The sequence below is a fragment of the Triticum urartu genome, chromosome 1A (genome assembly GCF_056163025.1).
Source record: "Triticum urartu cultivar PI428250 chromosome 1A, HENAU_Tu73, whole genome shotgun sequence".
NCBI lineage: Eukaryota > Viridiplantae > Streptophyta > Magnoliopsida > Poales > Poaceae > Triticum > Triticum urartu.
Window position 1 is genome coordinate 409,404,109 of NC_141873.1, and position 24,036 is coordinate 409,428,144.

At 43.5% G+C, this 24,036-nt stretch overlaps 4 protein-coding genes across 4 annotated transcripts; 1 reads left to right on the forward strand and 3 right to left on the reverse strand.

Annotated features, from left to right (window-relative positions):
* Nucleotides 1-302: 302 nt before the first annotated feature.
* On the forward strand, nt 303-938 carry LOC147991461 (uncharacterized). The gene has a single exon (XM_087538678.1). The coding sequence runs from the start codon at nt 303-305 to the stop codon at nt 936-938; it is 636 nt and encodes a 211-aa protein (XP_087394804.1).
* Nucleotides 939-1,870: 932 nt separating this feature from the next.
* On the reverse strand, nt 1,871-6,992 carry RPAC43 (RNA polymerase I subunit 43). Its single transcript, XM_048680240.2, has 9 exons — nt 6,641-6,992; nt 5,837-6,022; nt 5,593-5,722; nt 5,437-5,514; nt 4,631-4,812; nt 4,317-4,412; nt 4,132-4,225; nt 2,287-2,397; nt 1,871-2,169 (listed from the first exon to the last, which is right to left on the reverse strand). The coding sequence occupies exons 1-9, from the start codon at nt 6,725-6,727 to the stop codon at nt 2,066-2,068; spliced, it is 1,068 nt and encodes a 355-aa protein (XP_048536197.2). The 5' UTR covers nt 6,728-6,992; the 3' UTR covers nt 1,871-2,065.
* A 3,054-nt stretch (nt 6,993-10,046) lies between these two features.
* LOC125514878 (S-adenosyl-L-methionine-dependent methyltransferases superfamily protein) lies at nt 10,047-15,451 on the reverse strand. Its single transcript, XM_048680251.2, has 7 exons — nt 15,166-15,451; nt 14,318-14,729; nt 13,750-14,039; nt 13,092-13,469; nt 11,993-12,239; nt 11,782-11,920; nt 10,047-10,640 (listed from the first exon to the last, which is right to left on the reverse strand). Exons 1-7 carry the CDS (start codon nt 15,341-15,343, stop codon nt 10,482-10,484), a joined length of 1,803 nt encoding a protein of 600 aa, XP_048536208.2. The 5' UTR covers nt 15,344-15,451; the 3' UTR covers nt 10,047-10,481.
* A 1,844-nt stretch (nt 15,452-17,295) lies between these two features.
* Nucleotides 17,296-22,320, reverse strand: LOC125514888 (Golgi transport complex protein-like protein). The gene is made up of 3 exons (XM_048680260.2): nt 21,153-22,320; nt 19,607-20,080; nt 17,296-18,467 (listed from the first exon to the last, which is right to left on the reverse strand). The coding sequence occupies exons 1-3, from the start codon at nt 22,218-22,220 to the stop codon at nt 17,553-17,555; spliced, it is 2,457 nt and encodes an 818-aa protein (XP_048536217.1). The 5' UTR covers nt 22,221-22,320; the 3' UTR covers nt 17,296-17,552.
* Nucleotides 22,321-24,036: the final 1,716 nt, after the last annotated feature.

The following is a 24,036-nucleotide window of genomic DNA, read 5'->3' on the forward strand; positions in this document are numbered from 1 at the left end:
CCACCACGACCGCAAGGTGTTCGACATTTTGCCAACAAAGGTATGGACAGTGGAGACGAGTTTTTCTTCATCACTTCCTTTGTTCGTCGGACGATTCGTCGTCAGATAATGACGATCTCGTGGTGGCTGCACTGGTCGTTCACGACCATATTCAACGGCAGCTTCCTCGGTACAGGGGATCAATCCCTGGCCGTGCTCCCAACCTGAACAGCAACAGGGAGAGAGGCCACGCCCTGCTCTATGCCGATTACTTTGCCAACACCCTGCTTTTCAAGCCGGATAAATTTCGTCGCCGTTTTCGTATGGCAAGGCATGTGTTCAATCGTATTCGAGAGGGAGTGTTTGCTCATGACCTATACTTCGAGTGCAAGACGGATGCCCTTGGCAAGCTTGGATTCTCCTCCTACCAGAAATGCACCGCGACCATCCGCATGCTTGCATATGAAATTCCAGGCGATCTGGTGGATGAGTATGTGCGTATGAGTGAGACAACATGTCTGATGTCAATGTACAAGTTTTGCCAGGCTGTGATCGAGGTCTTTGGCGCAGAGTACTTGAGGCAGCCAACTGCCGCTGATACACAGAGATTGTTGGCGACCAACGCAGCTAGAGGCTTTCCAGGTATGCTTGGCAGCATAGATTGTATGCACTGGGAGTGGAAGAACTGTCCATTTACTTGGCAGGGCCAGTACAAGGGGCATGTTAACGGATGCACTGTCATATTAGAAGCGGTGGCATCACAAGATCTTTGGATATGGCATTCTTTCTTCGGCATGGCAGGTTCTCACAATGATATTAACGTGCTGCAGCGTTCTCCAGTCTTCGCGAGGCTTGCAGAAGGCCACTCCCCACCTGTCAACTTTGAGATCAACGGCCACCATTACAACAAGGGATACTATCTAGCAGATGGTATATATCCTCAGTGGTCAATTTCGTGAAGACAATCTCGAAACCCCAAGGTGAGAAGAGAAAGAGATTTGTCCAAATGCAAGAGAGTGTTAGAAAGAATGTGGAACGTGCTTTTGGTGTGCTTCAATCCCGGTGGGGTATCGTTCGAAACTCTGCATTGTCATGGGATGAAAGGAAGCTTTGGGAGGTGATGACTGCTTGTGTGATCATGCACAACATGATCGTCGAGGACGAACGTAATGAGAGCATCTTCGACCAAGGATTTGATTATCAAGGTGAAAATATTGAGCCCCTGCACCAAGACCCGGCCACATTCGAACAGTTTGCCCAATTCCACCGTGAGATGCGTGATTGGCGCACTGATGTGAATCTTCAAAATGACTTGGTTGAGCACGTGTGGGATCACATTGGCAACCAATAGATGTATTTGTCTATTTTATGTTCAGTCAAGATAATTTCAATTTGATTGTAAAACTATTTTATTAAAGACAATTTTAATTGGGTTGTAAAGCAATTTTAATTTTCAGACAAATATTTGGGTTCAAAACTAGTTTTGATGTAAATTTGGGCATTTTTTGTCCCTAACGGACAGGATGGGGCAAAAGGATGCGGCCGCGCACACGGCCACCGCATCCCAAGACACGACCCCAAATCCCTACCCAAAGGGACAAAAACCGGACAAATCGAACGTCCGTTTGGGGTCGCGCGGTGAAGTTGGCCTAACGGAGGAAAGGGAGAAAGCATCTCGTGGAAACCTACCACTCGGTGAAAACTTAGAAACTCCAATACGGACCATTGGATCTGCAATCTAATGTCCAATTCATCCACCTACCATTCCGTGGGTTTTACAAGAAAAAATACACGGGCTTTGTGTAGTACTACAATAACTAGCCCTAGGGTGCTTGCATGCAAAAACACAGATTCAATCAGCAGCACAAATTCCAGATCCAACGGCCCCGTCTGAGTTTCCAAGTTCCTCCGATGAAAGGAGCTGCATATACCAGCTCGGTGATAAATTAGCTGAATGTGACTCCAGAGTATTGGACACAGAAGTTTTACAGTAACCTATACTAGTACACTAAGCCTTCGTCCTCAACACAACATAGTAGTAACAGAAAAACTGCATCAGAACATTACTGAAAACTTTATATCGGGCTCAGGAAAGTTCGGATATCACTCGCTCGCACTTCTCCTCAAGGATATTCACGGCCTCTGTGAAGAGCACCTCTGGCGGTAGAGATCCGGTGGACTCGATTGTAACTGAACCAGCAGAAACAAGCAACGAAAAAACACTGATTAGCAGCAGGCTAGAAGAATCGGAACCCCTGCAAAAAAAGAAGAATCAGAGCCATTATAAACAGGTCGTTTGCTACTTACAAATGAAGTGGTCTCTAACGCGCCGTAGCTCTACTTGATCATCAGCCAGTCTGACACATTCCCTACAAAGGGTGCATGCTCTTGGCTTTGCAACAACTGCTCTCTTCTCCCCTGGACAATGGAGATATAAGGGGTGAACATAAGCTTCGGGCAAGAACGCAGCTTGGAAAAATAAAGGCACAACATACGGGCACCTATAAACACTAGACACTTTCCATGTTGACATCACGCGGATTATCTAATTGCTTTTGATCTCTTGACCCTTATTAGTTACTTGTTGAACTTTGAACCAATTTATTCCCATGTTGTCTATCTAGTACAAAATGAATGTTGAGGACATTTGGCATGTTAGAAATGCTTCAAAAACAACCATCTTAGTGATCTAAACTAAAGTAATTATTAGGGTCCAGTGGGTGCTTGAGTCCTAGTTAAATGCCAACATAAATGGACTAAAGTGCTCGTAAACATCCAAATAAATCAGAACTGGTCAGACAGGCCAACAATAGCAGGAGTTATACACACTAAAGACAACTTGGGACTGCAGAGTTGAAGTTAACCTTTAGAAGATACCTCTGGAGTTGAATTGAACTAGAAATTGTGGACCAAGTTAGTTGACCTATATAAAGGACTAGTGTGTAACCATTTTGTTCAAGCAATTAAGAAACAGAAGTTCCAATAAGCCTCAGGAACAAGCCCTGCCACTGGATTACAGAGCGCGGTCTTTCTGGAACATTATCCCCAATTTACCCATTGCGGACAAAGGTCCATAACAACTTAGTGTCAAGCCAATTGCTGCTCTGCAATTAGAGTACTCATGGGTTCATTCCTGCACTTCAAAAGCTTTCGTGGCCACCTAGAATCCATATAATTTTGCGGATGCTGTCTAACCAAAAATAGCTAAAATGTTAGTGCCTTGCTCTCTTTTTTTTTTTTGCTTCGAATCCCAAAGTATTAATCGCCTGTTTACAGAGTGTGCTATTGCCAAATTATGGGGGAGTGAGCTTCTGAATTGGTTGGGAAGATACTGGTATGTACTATGGTTGAATTGCTAGTCCCTGTTTGGTGATTCCAAACTTACACCTATGATATTATATCTTCAGCAGTGATGTGATTTGAATGGAAACTGAGAAATTATTCACTGTTCCTGAGGATTGCTGCTTCCAGATGGAGGTACACCATGATAGAGATAGAGACGGGGTCAAGTGCCAGGAGATTGTTGTGCTGGGGCTATACGTTACAACTTATTGGGACTTTGGAAACGTCAATGGGGTCACAGAAAGATGGCTGGCGCCATGGGAAAGGAAATGCTACCCTGGAAGAACTGAGAGACCCTGCACATGCTATGATGGTTATTTGCAGCAACAATGGAATGTTTGTGTACTGTGGGCACCATAGGAAAGGAAATGCTCAAGGGAAATGTGGTGACCCTGGAAGAACTGAGAGAGACCCTGCACATGCTGTGATGGTTATTTGCAGCAACAATGGAATGTTTGTGTACTGTGTTTTTGTTTCTGTAGAGCTAGCGGTGCCAGGACTCTAGTGGCTATAATGATCTAGTAGTCATGGAGGTTGTGTCCATCTTCAGCGTAGTGGTGGTATAAAACAGCTCAAACCGAGGACTGCAATCAATTAGATCTTCCATTTTCAATGGAAATGAAACTAGGCCTAGGACTTTTTATTTGTAAAATTTAGGCAATATCACAAAATGATGATCTGGTAGACATGGTGTTACTAGGATTGACAAACCCCTCCCATGCTACTCAGATACAACAGTCAATAAACAAGCACACCAACAGCTACTAAAACTTCTCAGCCTCTCAAAATAGGAAGTCAAAGACAAGTTACCCTTTCCCAGGTCTTCAATGTCAAAAACATTAACTGGGCATTTTTTCACTAGCTCCTCTGCATCACCATTTTTAATTTCTTTGAGAAGAACAACCTACATGATAACAAAACAATCAGCAGTGGAGACGAATAGTTTGCAGTTACTCGACATATAATTACTGGAAATGCCATAACACAAATCTTACCTCAGGGAGCATCCTGTACCAGGCTGTAGCAACTGGAGACCACTTCGCATGAACTTTCCCCACTCCCTTAACAGCATGTGCCTCAAGCTCAATAGCCTGAAATAGAACAAAAAATATTAGAGCACATCATGATTGACTTTTAACACAAATGGCACTCCCTGAAAATGCGTAAAAGAATTTTAAATTAGCATCAAAAAATTCTATTAGGCATACACTGACTCACATTAACTTAGGCTTGATTATTTAAATCATGACAAAAGGTTATTCATCTAAATGATGGTACCAAGTAATGTAACTATTAGTAACAAAATAACCTGTCCTGGCCCAAGCCTGGCGATTGTTATGTCATTATACTTCACACCGAGAGGCCTTTCAGAGGTATTCTGTTGGCTTTGACCAAAGGATGTGTAGGTCCTCTGATTGTCCCCAGATTGCGCAGGAGATGCCATAGTTAATTGGCTGCCTTCTGGCAACCACTCCAATTGACCAGACTTAACTGCGAGCCAAGAAAGCTGTAAGCAACTGTATACTGCTAAAGCCCAACCATAACACATGAATAAAATTGGATAATGCTAACAGTATATACTACCCCTCCGTCCCAAAGTACGTCTTATTTTGGGACGGAGGGAGTATATAGAAACAACAACAACAACAACAACATCAACAAGCTAACAAAACTGAAATGTCTAATTAATCATTGACATAAGATGCAGTTATTCAGCAAAGTAACTTATTGATGATTGATTAAGATAAGAGATTATGTGATTGGGCACTGCATGATTTCTAAGTCAAACAATGTTACAAGAATGGACATAAGCAGAGGTACAGTACCAAGAACCAAATATCCAGTATTTGAATCTTTGTTCTAATACATACCAGTAAAATAGGTTTGCTTAGGTGCTTTAGGTTGTACACAAGATATTCAAAAAGTAAAAGGCATATATGCATTTAGTTTCAAAAGCAATGAACAGACATGATACAGAAGATAAGCTGAGGCTAATTATAGACGAAGAAATAATTTGTTGATGATATACATTTGAAAGACAAAGTTCCCAATAAGAAAATGGTAAGATGATTGGAAACTGTAGTAGAGTCCGGCTTGCAGGCAAAGAATATATACCTGTAAGCCTTTGGGAACCCTTTTCACATGAAACATGCAGTTTGTACACAATAGTGTTCCTTTCATTTGGGACATCATCTACAAAAGAAAAGAAAAGAATAAGCTGGATGCAACCACATTTATGAATGTGAAACTACAGAAATTTATGACACTGACCAGAGATATAATCAAAAAGCCTTGGGTCAGCATCAAGTGGAATAAGGCCTAGTCGATGTGAAAGGACCTCGTCTGCTATAACTGAGGTATTGTCAACCATGAAGACTTTCTCAATGGCCATTGTAGGAACCTATGAATTAATATTACACAGTACATATATAATGCTTAGATGTTAAACAGGAAACATATTGGAATACCCAGCAAATAGTTTTTGAGATGGTGCAGATGACAACAATGTGCATACCTCTGCAATGAGGATTCTCCGGAAAGCATTAGCTATCGATGCATCAATGCCAATCATATCAAACTCCATATCCTCATCTGTAAGTCGATTTATCTCGATTTTAAAGTTCTTGCAGAACTTCTCAACTGAGACACTAGTATCAACTCCCATAGCAGCAAAAGCACCCGAGTATTGAAACCCTTCTGTCTATTGAAACATAAAGAGAAAACATAAAAATTTATATATGAGCTATCCATATAATCAGCTGACAGCCTTCAATAACAAACAGAAAAAAAATGTTTCAAAAATCATATGAAGATCATAAATGCCCAATCTGTTCTTAAAGTAGCGACATTTTGCCAGTATAACTGGACAATTATAACACAGCATATAGATACTGCAAAACTGGAAAAAATGATTTTGGTTTGCAACCAAATTCCTCCAAGTAAATACCTCACCGTGCCAACCTTTTCCATCTAAGCCGAACACAAGTAAACAAGCAGTGATATTTAAGAGAACATGTTCAAGCCTTTTTAACAGAAGCAAAATAGCACATCAAAACGGCGATGGGAACCAAAATCACCTTCATTTCAAAATATTATAATAATTGGACAATTGGATGCTAAGAGAGAATGATTTATGTTCCTACGAGAAATTAGGTTATTAAATAAGAAGTCTACACTACAGCGGACATGATTCCTGCGGAAAAAAAATGTCACCGCAAACAATTTAAGCGCATAAAACACCGCACACGGGCAGAATAGGTGTATGAGAATCACTAAGACGTAATGAAACAAAAGAACGGGGTAGGGAGTAGATGGATACATGAGTGGGGGCATCGGCCTTGCAGAGAACACGGGTGCGCTGGAGCTCAAGAAAGTCTGGCAATGAGGAACCATCGGGGCTTTCCATCCCCGCGGGAGCGAAGCGAGGCTTGGGGAGGGGGCGGCGGCCGTGGCCTAGTGGCGGCGGCGCGGTCGGAGACGGGAGAGGACGAGGGCACGAGGCGGCTGGGTAAGGAGAGAGAGAGAGAGAGAGAGAGAGAGAGAGAGAGAGAGAGGGAGAGAGAGAGAGGCTGAGCGCGCGGCGGCGGCGGCGGCGGGGCAAAGGTTCTTCTCCTCTACAGGGAGCAAAACCCTTCTGCGCTCGCTCCTTGGGCCCCGGGGTCAGCTGCCCTGAGAGCTGTCTTGGTGGGCCGTGCGTCCCGTGCTGCCTGATGCCTTGCTGTAAGCGGATTAGCCTCTCATCCACCGTACAATCTTGATCCAACGGCTGTTGTGCCCTCATCTTACATCCTAGTTATTTCACGAATTTCGTTTAGTTAAGAAATCACTTCTTGGACCGCAAAATGAGGGGTGCAGCTGTCATTGGATAGAGAGGGCTAAAGCAACTCTAGCAGAGTCGCCACATTGACGATCGTCATAATGCATATGAAACGCGCTTCATACGGATATAGAGGTTGTCAAGATGACATCTAAATACAGTGTTATCATATCTCAACCTCCATACTTTCCCCCGTTTTCTCATTCAGGCACTTAGATTCTCTTCAAAAAATAAATGTTTGAACATCAAGAAATCATGGACATATATAGTTTTAGAGAAGTTGCAAAAACAAAAATATGAACGAGCGACATGTCCAAATCACATCTGGCGTTGACGATCGTCATAATGCATATGAAACGCGCTTCATACGGATATAGAGGTTGTCGAGACCACATCTAAGTACAGTGTTATCATATCTCAACCTCCATACTTTCCCCGTTTTCTCATTCAAGCACTTAGATTCTCTCCAAAAAATAAATGTTTGAACATCAAAAAATCATGGACATATATAGTTTTAGAGAAGTTGCAAAAACAAAAATATGAACGAGCGACATGTCCAAATCACATCTGGCGTTGTGTGCACCAGCCCTTCCGTCAGAGTGTGCACCAACCCCTCCTCCTTCGGTATAAGTAGTGTGCTCTTCTTCGAGGTTTCTCGAATGTATGATGATATCCCGCGTCTTCTCCCAAAATTCTTGAGCCCCTAAAGCCATTGTGACCGGATACTTCGTGTTGAACTGATTTTTTTTTAAACGGGGGCAAAAGGTGATGAACTGATTCTGGTCGTGTAGGCGGGCATCTCTTATCTGATCCACCTTAATTTAAAGTCTACTCCACTTCATCTCTGACTTAAGTTAGAGCATCTTCTTTGTCTAGTCGATGTTTGCTCTCTTGCATAGCCTCCTATCTCAGCTTCTTCTCTTCATTATTCTTCTCCTCCAACTCAAGCTTTTATTGCTTCCTTTTCCTCTCTTCATCCCCTCGGTATGAGCGACCAATGCTAGCCGCCGAAATGATACTTCTAGGCACATTTATCATTTTCTCTTCATCAAAATCATCTCCGTCGTCATCCATCTTCGAAGAGGAATTGGCGCCCTTCACAGATTATGGATTGTCGTCCTCATACCTCATCTTCCACTTCTCATGCCCTTTCGACAAATCCAAAAAATGTAGGAGGCAAAATGGTTTGTCCTTCAACTTGACCATTTGTTTGTACCTCTTTTGAGTTGTCTCATCCTAAAACATACAAATGCATAAATTGATGAGAATGTTCAAAGTAATGGAAAGATGGCAATAAAATAACAACAAAATTGCTTACATATTGAGCAATGGTTGAGCCGCTAGGAGGAGCGTGCTTCACTTGCTACTTGCAACCCGTCGAATGGCTGCACATGTCTTGAATGCAGCCCATCATTTTGTGAGAGATTTGAGCATACTTTTATTCTCCGCCCAGGATAAAAAATGAAACGCTCCTCAATGCACTTCCAATACTCTCATGCCGATTGATTCTTCCCGACGATCACATCAAGGAGATATCTTGTCGTGCCCAGACAAACACAACATTCTCATCAGGCTTAAAGTTATTTATCCGAATTGCCTTCTTCTTTGATGAGTCGGTGGCATCGAAATGAGCAAATTACATATCTTGGATGGAATCATGATAGGAAAGCGACAGCGATGCGCCCTCGAAATCAACATCGTTTGTTCCGAATTCACCAATCATTATATTGAAAAAATCATCATTGTTGAGGGCCAATTCTCCCAAATTGAGGATGTCACCACTAAATCACAAACATTGCACATTTTCCAACAATTTTGCACGGCTACCTCGCGTTCAATCAAACAAAACCCTATTACACGGCAAAAAATGTTTTTTTACCTCATGGGCGTTGCTGGTCCAACACACGATTGGGAAGCCGGTCTTGTTTAGTCAGTTGCCGGAGGAAGCAAGGAGGGGCAAAGGCACCCGCAGCGCCCTTCCTCTTCTTCTAGTTTGGTTCCTTTGATGAGGACCGCCACAACACTCCAGGCGAAGGCAAAGGCACCTCCGCTCGAGACTCTTCACCGGTAGGGTAGAGGCCGGTCGTCGCGACTATTGAAGTCGCTGGGTCCGATTCCAAAAACAAACCTCTAGACACAGACATATCTATGTGTTGCCGTTGTATTTCATAAAGGAGATTCCTGCTTTACCGATTACCCGCTTGTTTCCGTTGCTCCACGACTTTCACCGTGGAGGCTACCCAAAAGTCCTTGCTAGGTCTCAGATATCAGGATCACATGATCCATTTTCTAAATAAAAAAAATCACTAATCTATTTTTTCTTTGAAAACGCCCTGCTCATGTATATGACTTAATGTTTAGGGAAGTGCATTGATGAACCCGAGTAGGTATGAAGTCACTTTGAAAAACACATTTCTAAATGCCAAAAAAGTTTGAAAAAGGTTGCACGAATACATCTTCATGTTTTATGTGCGTGCATAAAGTTTCATGGCAAAATTAACTTTTTTGTAGCCTGTGTAAAAAAGACAAAAATTATGTCATAAAATGCTATTTAGAAGCATTGAAATTGGTCTTTTTTGCTAGACAAAACGGAAAGTCATTTTTTTCACAAAACTCTATGCCGCGCACACATTTGTGAACATGTATGCGTGGATTTTTATATTTTTTTTACATTTTAAAACATGTTTTAAATGCATTTTTCAAAAAGTGGATATATATGCCCATGGGTTCAGGACGTGCCGACTCGTGATGTTTGTTTCCAGATTTCAAGCTTACCAACCGCAAGTTTGTTTCACCGAATCGAAGATTTTACCATTTCTCTCCACACTATCCAAGCCTGGGCAGTACGTGTTAAAGCACGAGTGCCTGATTCACACTTCTACTGGATCCGCAACGGTGACAACAGGTATAACTTAAAAACTATGCCTCATCATTTGCTGCATAACTGCATGTCGTAATCAAGGTTCTCCAGAAGAAGAGGAAAAGCCTAAACTAAACTAGTTTACAAAATTAGCAAATTACATGAAAATCTAGAAAAGTCATTGGTTATCTTGTCCTAGACCCGCCGATTCGTCATTCCGAGATAAGAAGTTGGCATTAAATCACAACCACTGAAAAGCAGGCTGAAGATTTCCTGAAGAAAATCCCAGTCATGTCCTCAGATTTTTTTTTCTGTAATGCGATGACCTCAGCTGGAAAGAATCCGTGAGAAAATGTCTTGTGCATACTGGAGGAACATCTTGAAACCTTTTTTGTACATCCGAAAATCTTTCTCATGTTGTGTCAGCAAGATACAGGATGGTGAGATAGGACATAAGATAAAATCTTCAGGCACAAGCACCAGTCAAACTATAGCCCAGAATTTCTTCCTACAAATCAACACCTGCTCCGGCCTGTTTTCCTCATTTTCCAACGTGTGAATGGTGACATCCCATAGGAACTTTGGTGCGAGATCACTGATTCTTGAGAGAGTGGTATTCTCATCTCTGATAATGATAAAACCCTGCATGTCCAAAATTATTGTAATGCAGAATGGATTATTGTCTATGAATTTAATTTCCATCACTATATTATCATATTTGATCTCTGGTATTCAAGAAAGAGAAACACAGAAGCTCATGCGACACAAAAATATTTCTAAGTGGTGAGAAAGGTTGCTTGCAATTTATACTGCATTAGGTACAAATCATTTCTTGCACATGGCCAATTGTTATACATTGAGAAACAGGCTGATTAGACCACATACTATCGTATTTCCCTGGACAAATCATTTCTTGCACATGACCATTTATGATATTTCAATCAGTAATTAAGTGGCCTTGCACAAAACCGTCATAAGGCATGTTCCACACCATTTGGGGAAATTTAAAATCAAATTGAAAATTAGTCCTTAACAAATCTAGTAAAATGATTAAATAAAAACCTGACTGATGGCATGTTCAAACATTGAAGGAGCAGTTTTCACTAGAAAAATGATGTGCTCCCTCCGTTCACTATTATAAGACGTTTTGCATATTTCAATATGGACTACATACGGATTGAAACCAGTGAACAAACACACTAAAATGCGCCTATATATATCTGATTCAGAAAAAAGTTAGAACATCTTATAATAGTGAACGGAGGAAGTACTTCTTTAAGAAAATAGATCCGATGACAAGAGAAGACATTTCCATTCTATTTGTCTGTGAAGATACAATAAATAGATATACCTCAAATATTAGATATTTAAAGCAACAAGACTGTGCTTAGGCATCTATTGTGACATGAACATGAATCACTCTTTCAATGAACATGAATCACTCTTTCAAAAATTAAAACCGTTGGAAGAAGGAAGAAGAAAAATACTGTTCTTACAAACATTGGCAACCTAGATATGATATGCAATGTGTAAATACATATTTGAATCAAGGCCACATATTTCGAGTCTAACTTTGACCGTCGAGTTGGCCATTAAAACATATGCTATATACTTATATGTACTAAAAAGTATACCATTGTAAACTTTTTTCAAATATGAATCCAATTATATACTTTTTGTGGCATATAACTCATATTTTGTTGGTCAAAACAACGGCCAAAGATAGACACAAAATACAAGGTAGTTGTGCATATAAAAAGGAGGGAGTATATATCAATATTACCTGTGGACGAATGATGCGATCTATTTCTAGCATGATATCTTCCAATAAGCAACCTCCTACATGACCTTGATAGTGTGAAAAGAGGTGGAAAGCATGTAGCAAATCATATGACCTAGGATATGTTGAGAATGGCTGGCACCTGCAGCATAATGGTTTTTGTTTCATCATAACAAGGGAAGTAGATGTTTATATGTTCAGAAGAAATACTAACCAGTCATGGTAAGAACCAATTAACCCCCGGTCATAGATAACAGGCAGTGTGTTGATGGTTGTATAGGGTACTATATTCATAATCCAGACAGGATCAGTGCTTAGTGCCATAGCAAATCCACCATAATTAGCATTCATGTCCATGATATTCCGTATGCTAGTCTTTTCAACACCAAGAAATGACCAGTACTTGCGAACCTGGTCCCGCCAGAACTGGTTATTATTCTCAAACTTCTCTGGAGTAACTCCTAGAAAACATATTCCAGAAAATAGTTTATACTTATACATATGTGCTACAAGATCGAGCCAAAGATCAAACTAGATTTACCTAAAAATTATTAGTACAATTTAAATCACAGATGGTATATCTGCAATTTACAGAAATATTTGTGTGCTTCAAGAAGTAACATGTCATATTTGTGAAATGCCACACCCAAACTGTTTTCCTATCACTCAAAATTATTGTCTTGCTCAATTAAAGCCATATGTGAGCAGTAATATCAATATTTCAATAGTAAGGTCAAGGAATGTCAAATAGGACTCTGCCACAAGAATGACTTCCAGGGTTGGCAGGCCGTTAGGCAGAAAAGATAACTCTTCTCGAGGCCCCCACCGGTGTCTCTGGACTTCCTAACGTCGTTGTCAACTGCCACATCCCAACCTGGGAAATTCTTAACCCGATTCCCTTCCAGGGTCTATCTGCTGGGGTTACCCTTCCCTTAAGATTGGCTTGCTAACACTAAGGAAAGGTTGATGTTCAGTGCTCCAAAATTGGTCAGCTCTTTAAAAACCTTAATATTTGAAGGGACAAAAAAAAGCTTTAAACAACAGGCCTACGCTCAGAAAAACTCCAGCAAGCCACTGACAGTCAGCTAGTTGCAGGTACCACAGCGAATAACACTAAACTTTTTTTTTGCGGGTAGCCAATAACACTACACAATAAGCATACCTGCTTTTTTTCCGATTTTCGAACATATGTTAAACATAGAGGAATTAGTTTCACTTCAAAATTTTGAGCTCCAGAATGGAACATGGCCCAAACATGCAGAACTAAAACTAGCTCGTTCTTTCTCTTTTGTAGGCAATGGAAATGGACTGACCTATTATTTCCAAACTCCTCGAATAAAATAACAGGCGTTCAGGTCTGGAAGGCAGTTTCTGAATTTTTGATTGGTCCGTGTTCAACCGAACACAGTTCATTAATGGAGCTTGCCATGAAGAAGTGTCACCGGGGTCACAGATATTCAGGATCCCCATATCAGCATTTTTCTGTCGGCAAGATTCATCTTCAGGTTTGATCCATATAGCAGTCTGAACATGCTTAGCAATAAGCTTCCAACACATTGCTGATGTGATATTAATTAGCTTCTCCCAGATAATAGGGAAATCCTTATCTTTTCTATAAGCTGGTGGAGCAGAATATACAAAATATCCATTAGGTCGCAAAAGACGATCGACCTCTTTGAGCAATATTCCATCTGCAAAAAAAAAGGAAAGAGCTAGTGGTTGAATGGTGCATTTCTAAAGTAGAATTCATAAACAAAGGATCATCATCAGAAGGAACTTTTAGTAGAACAAAAATATCAATGATGAAAGAGGACACATTTTTATGCGAACCAACTTACTTTTAAGGGCATGTTACAATAAACTGAAAACAGAATATAACTAACAAGATCCCACATAAAAATACTGCCACATCTTAAATTTTGAAATGTGCTCAGCAGCTTAGCATAAACACTAACAGTATGTGAATCTTACCATTTTCATGCCAGTCAACACGACATCGGGAGCAATGAACCATTTCAAATGAATTTCCAGGATACGGTAATTGCTTTGTGGCCAACACAGAGATCATTGCACCAATCCCACGCTCTAAAGCAAACTGGATTTGATTCTCATGGCCATCTTTTGGCGCGAATGACATAGTATGAATATCTAGGGGAAGAAGATAAGCAGAGAAGCTGGCAACACCGCATCCAACATCCAAAACCTGAACAACTCCTGCAGAGCGGAGATCACCAGTACTATTGGTTGTCATATTTCCTAGCCTGCATTGATCCATTTACAGAAATTATCTCACCGCAAGATCTTTTGTACGAGATACAAGAGGGCAGCAACATAAGACTGCTATTATTTGGTGTTTATGCTTCAAGTAGGATGTTTGCTAAAGAGGAACAATATCAGATCAAAGTTGACAATGCTCAGAATTTTGCTACTAGGCATCACACCCAAATATTTATTTACAAGATATTACAAGAATCAGACCATTCTACAGCCTAAATATTAAACTACACACCAGAAAATTAGGCAAGCAATCCAAGGTTACCTCTCTATGTATTCTGATGCACCACGCTTGAAGTGAGTGCCACCGCCAGGAAACCACCAAAGCTTACCATTCTCATGCACCCAATTCTGTCCTCCTTTTACCTCAGAAAGGTGTGAATGATTCACATTACTACGCCATACATAGTCCCGACTTGTTGGCCATCTTATCGGTATCTTGTAGTCATTTGGTGGGGGCACCAAACAGAACAAGCTCTCCTCTCGTGGAGGGCATTTAGCTTCAAGATCCTCGTGTCTAGATCTATCCAGGTTCCTTAAGCTTCTTATATAGGCGGCATCGTGACAGGGAATATGCTCGTTGTATTCCAAAGGGCACACATCAAGTCCATAATCAGGAACTGAGATTGATGCCGTTCGATAAGTAACACCAACTTTGTTTGTAAACTCTGAAGCATCTGCAAGTGAAAATCAAACAGGTTTAACCTTTTTGGCATGGAAACGTTCGCATGGTGCACTGGGAGTTCAGGATACATGCGCCACATGGTACATTTCTGGCATAAGCTGCAACTCAGAGAAATAGAAAAACAAATCTAGAACCAGGACAAACTGTCAAGACCAAACTGATAGTATAACTTTGCGTATGAACTGAAACAAACTACGTCAAGGCCCAGTAGATTTACTTCTTGTCGGAGACAAGTGTGGCAATATCGGAGAGTGAATTTCTCAAGCATTACACCTCTCGTGACAACGTCGGAGCATCTGAAATAACCTGAATAGGAAGCTTAAAGCCGCGGCGCGTATTGGACGGAACTGAACAAATAATTGCGATCCAGCGGCGGATCGACAGGGGAGGCGTGCTCTGTGGCCCGGGAGCGGAGAGTAGATAGGTACCTTGGGGATTGGAGGTACCGGGCGACCGGGAGACGGAAGGGGGCAGTATGAGCGCGGGGGAGGCGGAGGACTGGAAGAGGGTGCCGGCGTAGAAGGAGGCGGCGACGAGGGCGACGCCCAGCAGGAGCAGCTGCACCGACCGCGGCTCCGCCGACGCCGGCGAACACCACCGCCCCATTATGCTGCTCTCACTCTCACTTCCCCTTCCTCAGCGTCAAGACGATCTCTGCTTGGAGGAGATGGGGAGTTGGGACTTGGGACTGAGTTCATCCCCCCTTCCTCTATTTCTTTTTCCATTAAAAAATACTTCCTCCCTTTTAAAATACTACTGTACATGAATCTAGGTTTCATTGGGATAAATCTTTGACTATCAGTTACTCTATTAGTGTATATACTTTATGTGGCATAAAATTAATTTCATCTCCGTACTCCCTCTATAAATAAAGTAATAAACTAACAGTTTTGCTAAATCTCAGTCGACTAAAACTTAGTTACGTCTCAATCGATGCTATATTCATGAAATTTTACATTGAGATCCTTACAAATTCTTTTTTTTCATATATTCTCTTTTTCTTTCTTACATGTTATGTCACTTGACTGAGACTTGATTAAGTCTCAATCGACTGAGATCTAACCACACCCATAAACTTATATAAAACATTTTAGACCACACATCTTATATTAATTTACAGAGGGAATACTTATTTTATGTTTATAGTCTTATATTCCAGATCAATCTCCCCTTCGGCTCGAGCGCTGGGATTATTGTCTCTCTTTTGTTGTGTAGTAAGATGTCATGGCAACATCGCTCCAACGGTGATGACGGTGTTGCTTCGAAGTCCTCACAAGGCAACTTTCAATGTCGGTGGCACTTGGTCGGACGTTGTTGAGGAGTTTAGATGTTCTTATTCCCGCCATGTTCTTTGTCGACGTGGGTCCATGGGTATTATCTGCAATATCCTCGTCACCTTCAATAGCTCCTTCTTTCAAGCCTTTGCGCGCAAGGTCATCACCCTTGATTGGTGCTACTTGTCGACTGCCTACCTAAATCAGGGTGGTGCCCCCACAATATAATGTGCGATTGTCAATCTCGTTATACACATGACTCAACGAAGATTTGATCCTCTATTGGCTTTTGCAAGTATTTCAATAATCGAATTTCTTGATGTTATCTATCACCAGCTAGAACTATGGCGACCAACGACGATAAGTTAGGATGCAGCTTTGACGAAATTTTTTAGGCATAGGTTCATGGTTGTAGTCTCATATTTGTTTATGATTGTTTTTGTGTATGTGGCTCAGTTATCCCCATTATGGGACTCGATGATGTCATTATCTAATATAAGCTAGAGTTGACTTAAAAAATGACGAGACACATTATTAAAAATATTGTGTTTGATTTATTTTAGCATTCTTTTGACTGCTTGAACTTGAGTGGGGAGTTGTGTTCAAATTTCAAAGTAAAATTGTTGCGAAATGAGACAATGCCCTCTCAATTCCTTCCGAGTATTTTTCTATGAAATTTGGAAATTTAACGTTTAGTAAATGTGCCCAGGACGGCTATATCATACGATTGGAGTTCTCCCTTTTTACACTCAATTGTACTTGACAACCTACGTGATCTCAGAACCTATTGCATACTTTTTATAAGTCCGACTTTTGTTCATCTTCTTTTTCGTTTCTCTAAAATTTGGATGTTATTTTCTGTGAGCCATTCAAAGACATCATACTGCTTCAAAATTCCCTATGTTTGAGGTTCTGTAAGAATTCATATCACTTGATATCCTATTTGTTTGTGTTATTTTGGACAAGTTTTGCAAGAACTATACTTGAATAGTTCAGTTAATTCCCCACGGTAACAGAAAAAAGCTCAAGGTCCTTCTTCAACCGCCCTCAGGCCTTCCCACAGACGAAAACAAACAAAAAAAATGAAAGACGCATATCCATCGCCTCAGGTGTACAGGGTAATACCTTGATTATCACACACACACACACACAATATGTAACACCTTGAGGAGATGAATAGTAATGATTCTCAGAAAACAAAAAAATATATATGCAAATTAGTTCCAAGCCTTTCAGAACTTTCTTTTATGAAAGAACAACTTTAAATTTCATAACGCATCTTAATGAGGCATGCAGGTTCAATTCACATGATTCTCGGTGTCGTCCAGCAATGTACAATGATCAAACATATCAGAATTCAGAACATGACAATTCCCACCAGAAACACAAGCTCTGTACTTTCAACATTTTTGTGATCAAAGAGAAATATAGGTGCTATTTCATGGGTATAAAATCTATCCCGGGGCTCAAGCGATCTCTCAAGAACAATGCCTACAGGATGATGATACAAATGTACGCTGCACAGCTGAACTGAACGCATGTCAAGGTGTGGCCTGTGACAATGCAGATCCAATCTGACACATGAGAGGGTACACTGGACTGAACTCCTTGTCTCCACGGGACCTGACCTTCATCTCATAGTCGTCCAGGGTTGCCTTCACGCCCTTCCAGATCTGATCCTCGCCTTGTGAATCAAGCCACAGAGAATACTGCAGCGGTGTCAGCTTGTTCCGCTGTAAGGGCGAGTGTAGCTCATCCGGCCCTCGTGAATATAGGTGGTGGAGGATCACGCTGGGTGGCAAGTCCTGAAGGAGTGGAGACTTGTCAAGCTGAGATGTCTCCAGGAATAGGACGGGGCGGAATGCACGTAATGCCCGGTATGGCGAGCCCAGCTGCTCCACTGGAAACAGATTCTGACCGACAGCTAGCTCCAGCTCGGCCATGTCCCTAGCCATTCTCAACTTCCCTGCTTCAGAGAGTGGCCTGACAAGAGAAGCGTGTCTTATGAAGAATATAAGGATCCTTGAGGCCATCCTTCTAACCATTATGGTACATATGGTCTCCGAGCGGGAGGCTGATGATGGCAGAAGCTTTGACAAGAACTCGTTGCGGAAGTGGACGGCACACTTCTGAAGCTCCTCCATGTAGGCTGATGCATTATTGTCCATCGCTCCATCCATTCCATCAGCTCCAAAGTCCTGCTCGTGCATTTGCAGAATGCATGATTCCAGACGATCGAGCATTGCTTGGAATAGGGAGGTCACCGAATCACAAGCAACCCCATATATGACCCCGAGAGATGGGGAAAGGACTTCAGAAGCAACATTTGGGAGTGTTGACAGGATGCTTGAAATACGTGTGTGAACCTCGTGGAGATGTAGACACAGAGCAAAGTTTTTTAATTGAGCTGGAGTCACTGTGCCAGTAACTTGACGGGCTTCAGGGCCAGTAGAAATCTACATTTGAAGCAAAATATATGTCAGCAAATGCGCACAATGATGGAAGTGATGCCAATAACTGCACAAGTGCATGCACATATACAAGGCAGCACATACGAGGAAAGAAGAGAGGCATTATCAAATGCATATGAAGGATAGACAGACAGCGAGACTATAAATAAGAAAATGAAATAAAGACTGTCATCTAGCAGCACCAACAGGTATAGCCATTGCAGTTATAGGCTCAGATGATGCGTGCCCCTTTTACTTCCCTGGAAAGGCAATCCAGCCTTTCTGTAGGAAAAGATTGAGGGACAGCTGACACTACTGAATGGGAATGCACATGAAGACAGGGATACATTAAGCAGTGTGCTACAGGACAGCATTTTCTCATGATTTCTCCTGTTTGATGTACTGTATTTATTTTCTTCCGTTACTTGCAGCATTCAATACATATGTAACAGAACAAAAAGTTTAGTCAATGAAACCAACAAGAAAACACTACTTTTATGGATGCAACCACAGCTACCACAACCCGGGGGCAAGCTGACTCAAACAATCACAGACCTGACTAAAACCTGCATATTTATTGGTCTCAATGAGTAAGTTTGATTTTCCGACAAGTGTGAGCAGGAGTTTTGAAGTCCAGAAGATGAGAAGAATCAAACTATGAGCGGCATCTAGTAATAAAGGTCAGGACGGGAGGTGACTGATTAGGTTCCCACTCAATTCAGGAGTGAAAAACCAACCCGCTCAAGACAATGAGCTAGCAGATACAACTATAATCGCCTAAGGAGACCATTGATTTTCTGCTTCTCGGGCATGCGGACACCATGCGTATGGCAGAAGCCAAGGGAAAATGCTTCTCCCTAGTTGGAAGGGATTAAGATCAAAGCATCTTTAAAGCTGAAGCACAACTGCTCAAGCCCATCGACACATGTCCCAAAGCCAAGGTTGGAGAAATTCAACAATGTGGAAGAGCTAAAAGCCTAAAACGATAGCAAAAACAAGTATAGACAAGTTTCAAACACATTACTGGGAACTTATACTCAATGCAGCCTGACATGAGGAGCATTTGTTAAAATTTGATGAATAAATTGAGAAAGCAAAAACTACCTACAGACTTGCAAAAATAATTAGTAGAAAATAGTGTGCACCTGATATTCAGCTCTTTGTGCTAAAAGAAGCAAGATCTTTCCAATTTCACGCAGAACAAGAAGCAGCAAATGCCCATGAGTTCGCACAACTTCAATTTCCTCTTGGATGCGAGATATTAGCCTTGATATTTGATCCTTCGATGGTATACTTCCACGGTTCGACATAGGAAATATGCTATTGATGTAATCAGAAAGGCGACTCTGACTGAGAGCCAAAAAGGCAGTCTGGAATATCTCAATGGCTGCAACCATGTGATCTTTTCCTTCGGGAGTAAGCGCTGGAAGGGTACCCTTAACATCAGTATCTCTTGAAATCCTCTCAAGAAGGTTCTCAATCATTGAGAACAGTCTAGGATATCCAAGAGTAAATATTTCCTTGACAAAGCTTGACGCAGTAAAGACGGATTTCAGCTGACTTGCAAAGGCCTTAACAATTGCATCCCATACTCTCTCTGTCAACAGAGGCTCACCCTCCTGCAAAAGAATTTCTGTCAGTAGAAGTTCAAGCACATAGAACAAATAATTATTTAAGAAAGAACAAGGAAGGGATCAAGACACAGGATGTGCCTGTTAAGTGTTAGCGCCATACTTTGGAAACAAGCGAACATACCAAATATACTAAACTATCGTTGCAAGTGTAAACAAATTTGAGGCAATGTAGGAACTAGGAACAGTGACATAGAAAAATTTAGAATCTGATTGCAGATAAAACATGGAACACCCCACTTCAACTCTGAAGAACAGAAGCTGTGATTATAGAAGCTAGAAGAGGCTATGCATTTACCAATGTATCAGTCTAGTCTACATTTGAAGGCTAGGTACCATGAATAGATATTCAGGTGGGGGAGCTCCTCTGGTGATTCTCAAAAAACAAGATGTACTTAATTTAACCATCTAACTGATATCTTATACCTGATCCTAGGCATGCACTAGCTTAGCCCTAGCGAAAACTATTAGATGATAACAGAATCATCAGTTTCAATCAACAGAAGGGCTGGCTGCTCTCGACGACGGGGTGGTAATGAGATGCTGGGAGATGAGAGTTATTGGTGGATTGAGTGGGGGGAGGATTGCCCTCCCAATTCGAAGTTTTTTCCAGGAAGTTTCAACCATCGTAACTATGACAACAGTCACGACCGGCTATTAAGATCCTCACGACTATGGCAGCGTGGTACGCTCCGCCCTCTCGCGACCACTACTCTAATCAAAAGACTAGAGGCCCCTACGGGAGGAAAAATAGGACCATTTTGTGTAATCAATAACATTGCTATTTGATATACCATATAATCCCCACCCGCAAAACTAAAGTCTAGTCAACATAAGAACTGAAAAACAGTGAAACCTAAACATTTACTGGTATATTCATTTTCTGTGTGCATATGTCATTTCGTATCTCTTTGACTGCCTATATATCTCATAATTCTCAAGTCAGTCATACTGCCAAAAAAAAAAACATGATATAGAGCATGTTCAATGCATCTTGATTCTAAATTGTCATTTCCATCAATCTGAAATCCTCATCATTAATTCAAAGATCGTGGCTCACCTGCCAAACCTCCTCAAGGAACAGCATTTGTGTGAACGGCACACGCTTCTTGGTGAGCACAGTCTGCAGCTGCCATGCAGCGATGACTGCCCGATGCAGCTCCTCCATGCACTGCCTCATCCTTTCCCAGAGTGCATCGGCTGCCCTCTTACTGCCACCAAGCTGTGGTGTGCCGCTTCTCTGCACGCCTCCAGGGCCGCCTCCACCACCAGCCATCGATATGGCCTTCATGTCCAGTGCCACCGTCACGCTCTTGGCCCCTGCTGCTTTGCACTTCCCCACGAGCCCCTCAACTGCCGGCTTCAGTTCTCCAAGATTGTAGTACACCTGCAGACCGCACCAGATGTCGTTCTGGTTGGACTCGGTGATGCCACGGTCGATCACAGCACTGGCCTCCGATCGGAGCTTGGAGGCGGCAGCATCAACCTTGCGCATTTCCTCATCAACGGCATTGATGCCGGAGAGGTTCTTCTCCTCGTATAGGAGGCGGATCTCGCGATGGAGCTCAGCCTGGCGGGCAAGGTCGGGGGCAGGGGAAGAGGCGAGGAGGCGTGAGGAGAGGCGGACGAGACGGTGGGAGTGGAGGAGGAGGTCGGCGGTGGCGAGGAGGCTGGAGAGGGAGGAGGAGGAGAGCGCGAGGTGGGCGCGCGGCGCCGAGAGGTGAGATGAGAGTAGGGAGAGGTGGGAGAAGAGGAGGCGGAGGTTGGAGGGGAGACTGGAGAGGGAGGCGGAGGCGGAGCGGAGGGAGAGGAGGTGCGAGAGGAGGAGCGGATGTCGGCGCAGCACCTCGGCGCGGAGGTGGCGACGGAGGAGGCGGATGGCGTCCTGCAGCTGCTCGGCGCGGGAGGCGGCAAGGCCGGAGGAGAGCGCGGCGGAGGAGAAGTCGGAGGGGGAGAAGGACGGGGAGAGGAAGGCGGAGAGGACGGGATCGGAGGCGAAGGCGTCGAGCGGGGAGGCGGGGTCGGAGGAGGAGGAGGTGGGGGAAGGAGGCGAGGCGAAGGAGTTTCCGGTGATGAGGTCCTTGGACGTCGGCGAGAGGAGGAGGCGCGGCGTGGCTGGGGCGGCCATGGCGGTGGCCGTCGCCGGGGCGGGTGGTGGATCTGGGGATAGGAGAGATCCGGAAGACTCACTCCTCACTAGGCGTCATTTGGTCGTTAGAAGATTGAGAAAGTTGGATGGCTATAAGAGCAACTCCAATGGAAGTACCCATTTTGTCCGCTGCCGTCAGTTTAGGTCAGCGCGGACAAAAACGACAGCCTAACGCAAAAACTCATTTTTATTTTCTATCCGCTTTGTATCCGCACGGACTCATTTTCGATCCAAATTTAAAACACATTTAGGTTCGAAGCGGACACAAAGTGAATGCTTTCTGCGTCTCTCTCGTCCACCTCCGCCTGCTGCCGGTCCCGCGTGGCCTATCTACCATCCACTCACAGAATATTTTTTCTCTCCCCCCTCTCTCTCTCGCTACCATGGCACAGGTGCTGCCACGCCGCCGCACTCGCTCTGCTCGGACGCCGCTGTGCTGCCGCGCTCGTCCTGTCGGGGGGCAGTACAAGCATCCACGCGAGCTAGCTAGCTTAGTTGCATGGATGCCGGCCTGTGCATGGCGGTACTCCCTTCGGTCCATTTTACTCTGCATATTAAAATTTTTTGAAGCCAAATTTCACAAAATTTGATCATATTAATATAAAAAAATATCAACATCTGTCATGCTAAAGTTATACAATATGAAACTTTAAATCATAACACATCTATTGATATTGATTTCAAATTATAAATGTTGGTATTTTTTTCTATAAAGTTAGTCAAACTTTACGATGCTTGACTTCAGTTAAATCTTATATGCGAACTAAAAAAGACCGGAGAGAGTAGCTAGCTAGCTTCGATGCATTGTGGGCCCCGGCTCGTGGTGACGCTCGAGCCACTCGCATGCCGTTCTGCACTTCCGCCATGGCTCGGGAGCTCGCTTGCATGCCTTGGCCACGTCGCCGCTCGCGTTTGACCCGGCCTCGCCATGCCACGCCGCCGCACGAGCTCGCCATGGCCTCGTCCCGCCACGCAGAGCAGCCGCCTCTGTCGCTCACGTACTCGTTCCGGCAACACGCCCCGCCCGGCTCCCGTGCTACAGCAGCTCGCGTGTCCGGCCCGGCCTCGCCCCGCCCCGCAGTAGGAGGAGCTCGCATGCCCGGCACGGCCGCGCCCCGCCATGTAGCAGGAGCGCGCGAGCCGGGGCGTCGAGCAGGGGCAGAGCAGCAGCGAGCTGCGGCGCGGAGGGGCCTAGCTAGCGCGGCGGCCACGAGCGGTGGTGGGCGGGGCGCGAGCTGCGGCGGGCGGAGCGAGCTAGCGAGGCGGCTGCGGTGGTCGCGGGGCTGGGGCGGGCGCGGCGCGCACGAGCCACGGCGGGCACGGCGAGCGTCGGGCCCGGGGCCGGGGCGAGCGCGCCGGGGACATGCAGGGCGCGCGAGAGCTGCAGCACGGGAGCCGGCGGGGCGACGCGGGAGCTCGCTCATCAGGTGTTCGACTGAATGCCGACGCGGACATGCATAAAATGTGCATGCCTCTCGTTGGACGTACAGACCGACCCAAACAAAAAAACGGACACGGACGCACGAAGGGGCGACCCAAATGGACGAAAAGCGGACAAAAGCGATGTCCGTTTGGGTCGGCCCGTTGGAGTTGCTCTAATTTCACAAAAATACCTTTTCCACTATTTTTTTATTTTTAACATGAATTTCAGCGCTGTTTCTTTATTGTTGATTCACTGTCACATGTATTGACAGAGGTTGTGCTTTGCAATATTTTTCACTGTATGAAAGCAGATCTTATTCAACTAGTTACCATTACAACTATTTAGCCTTATTTGGTTAATCCCCACAGCTAT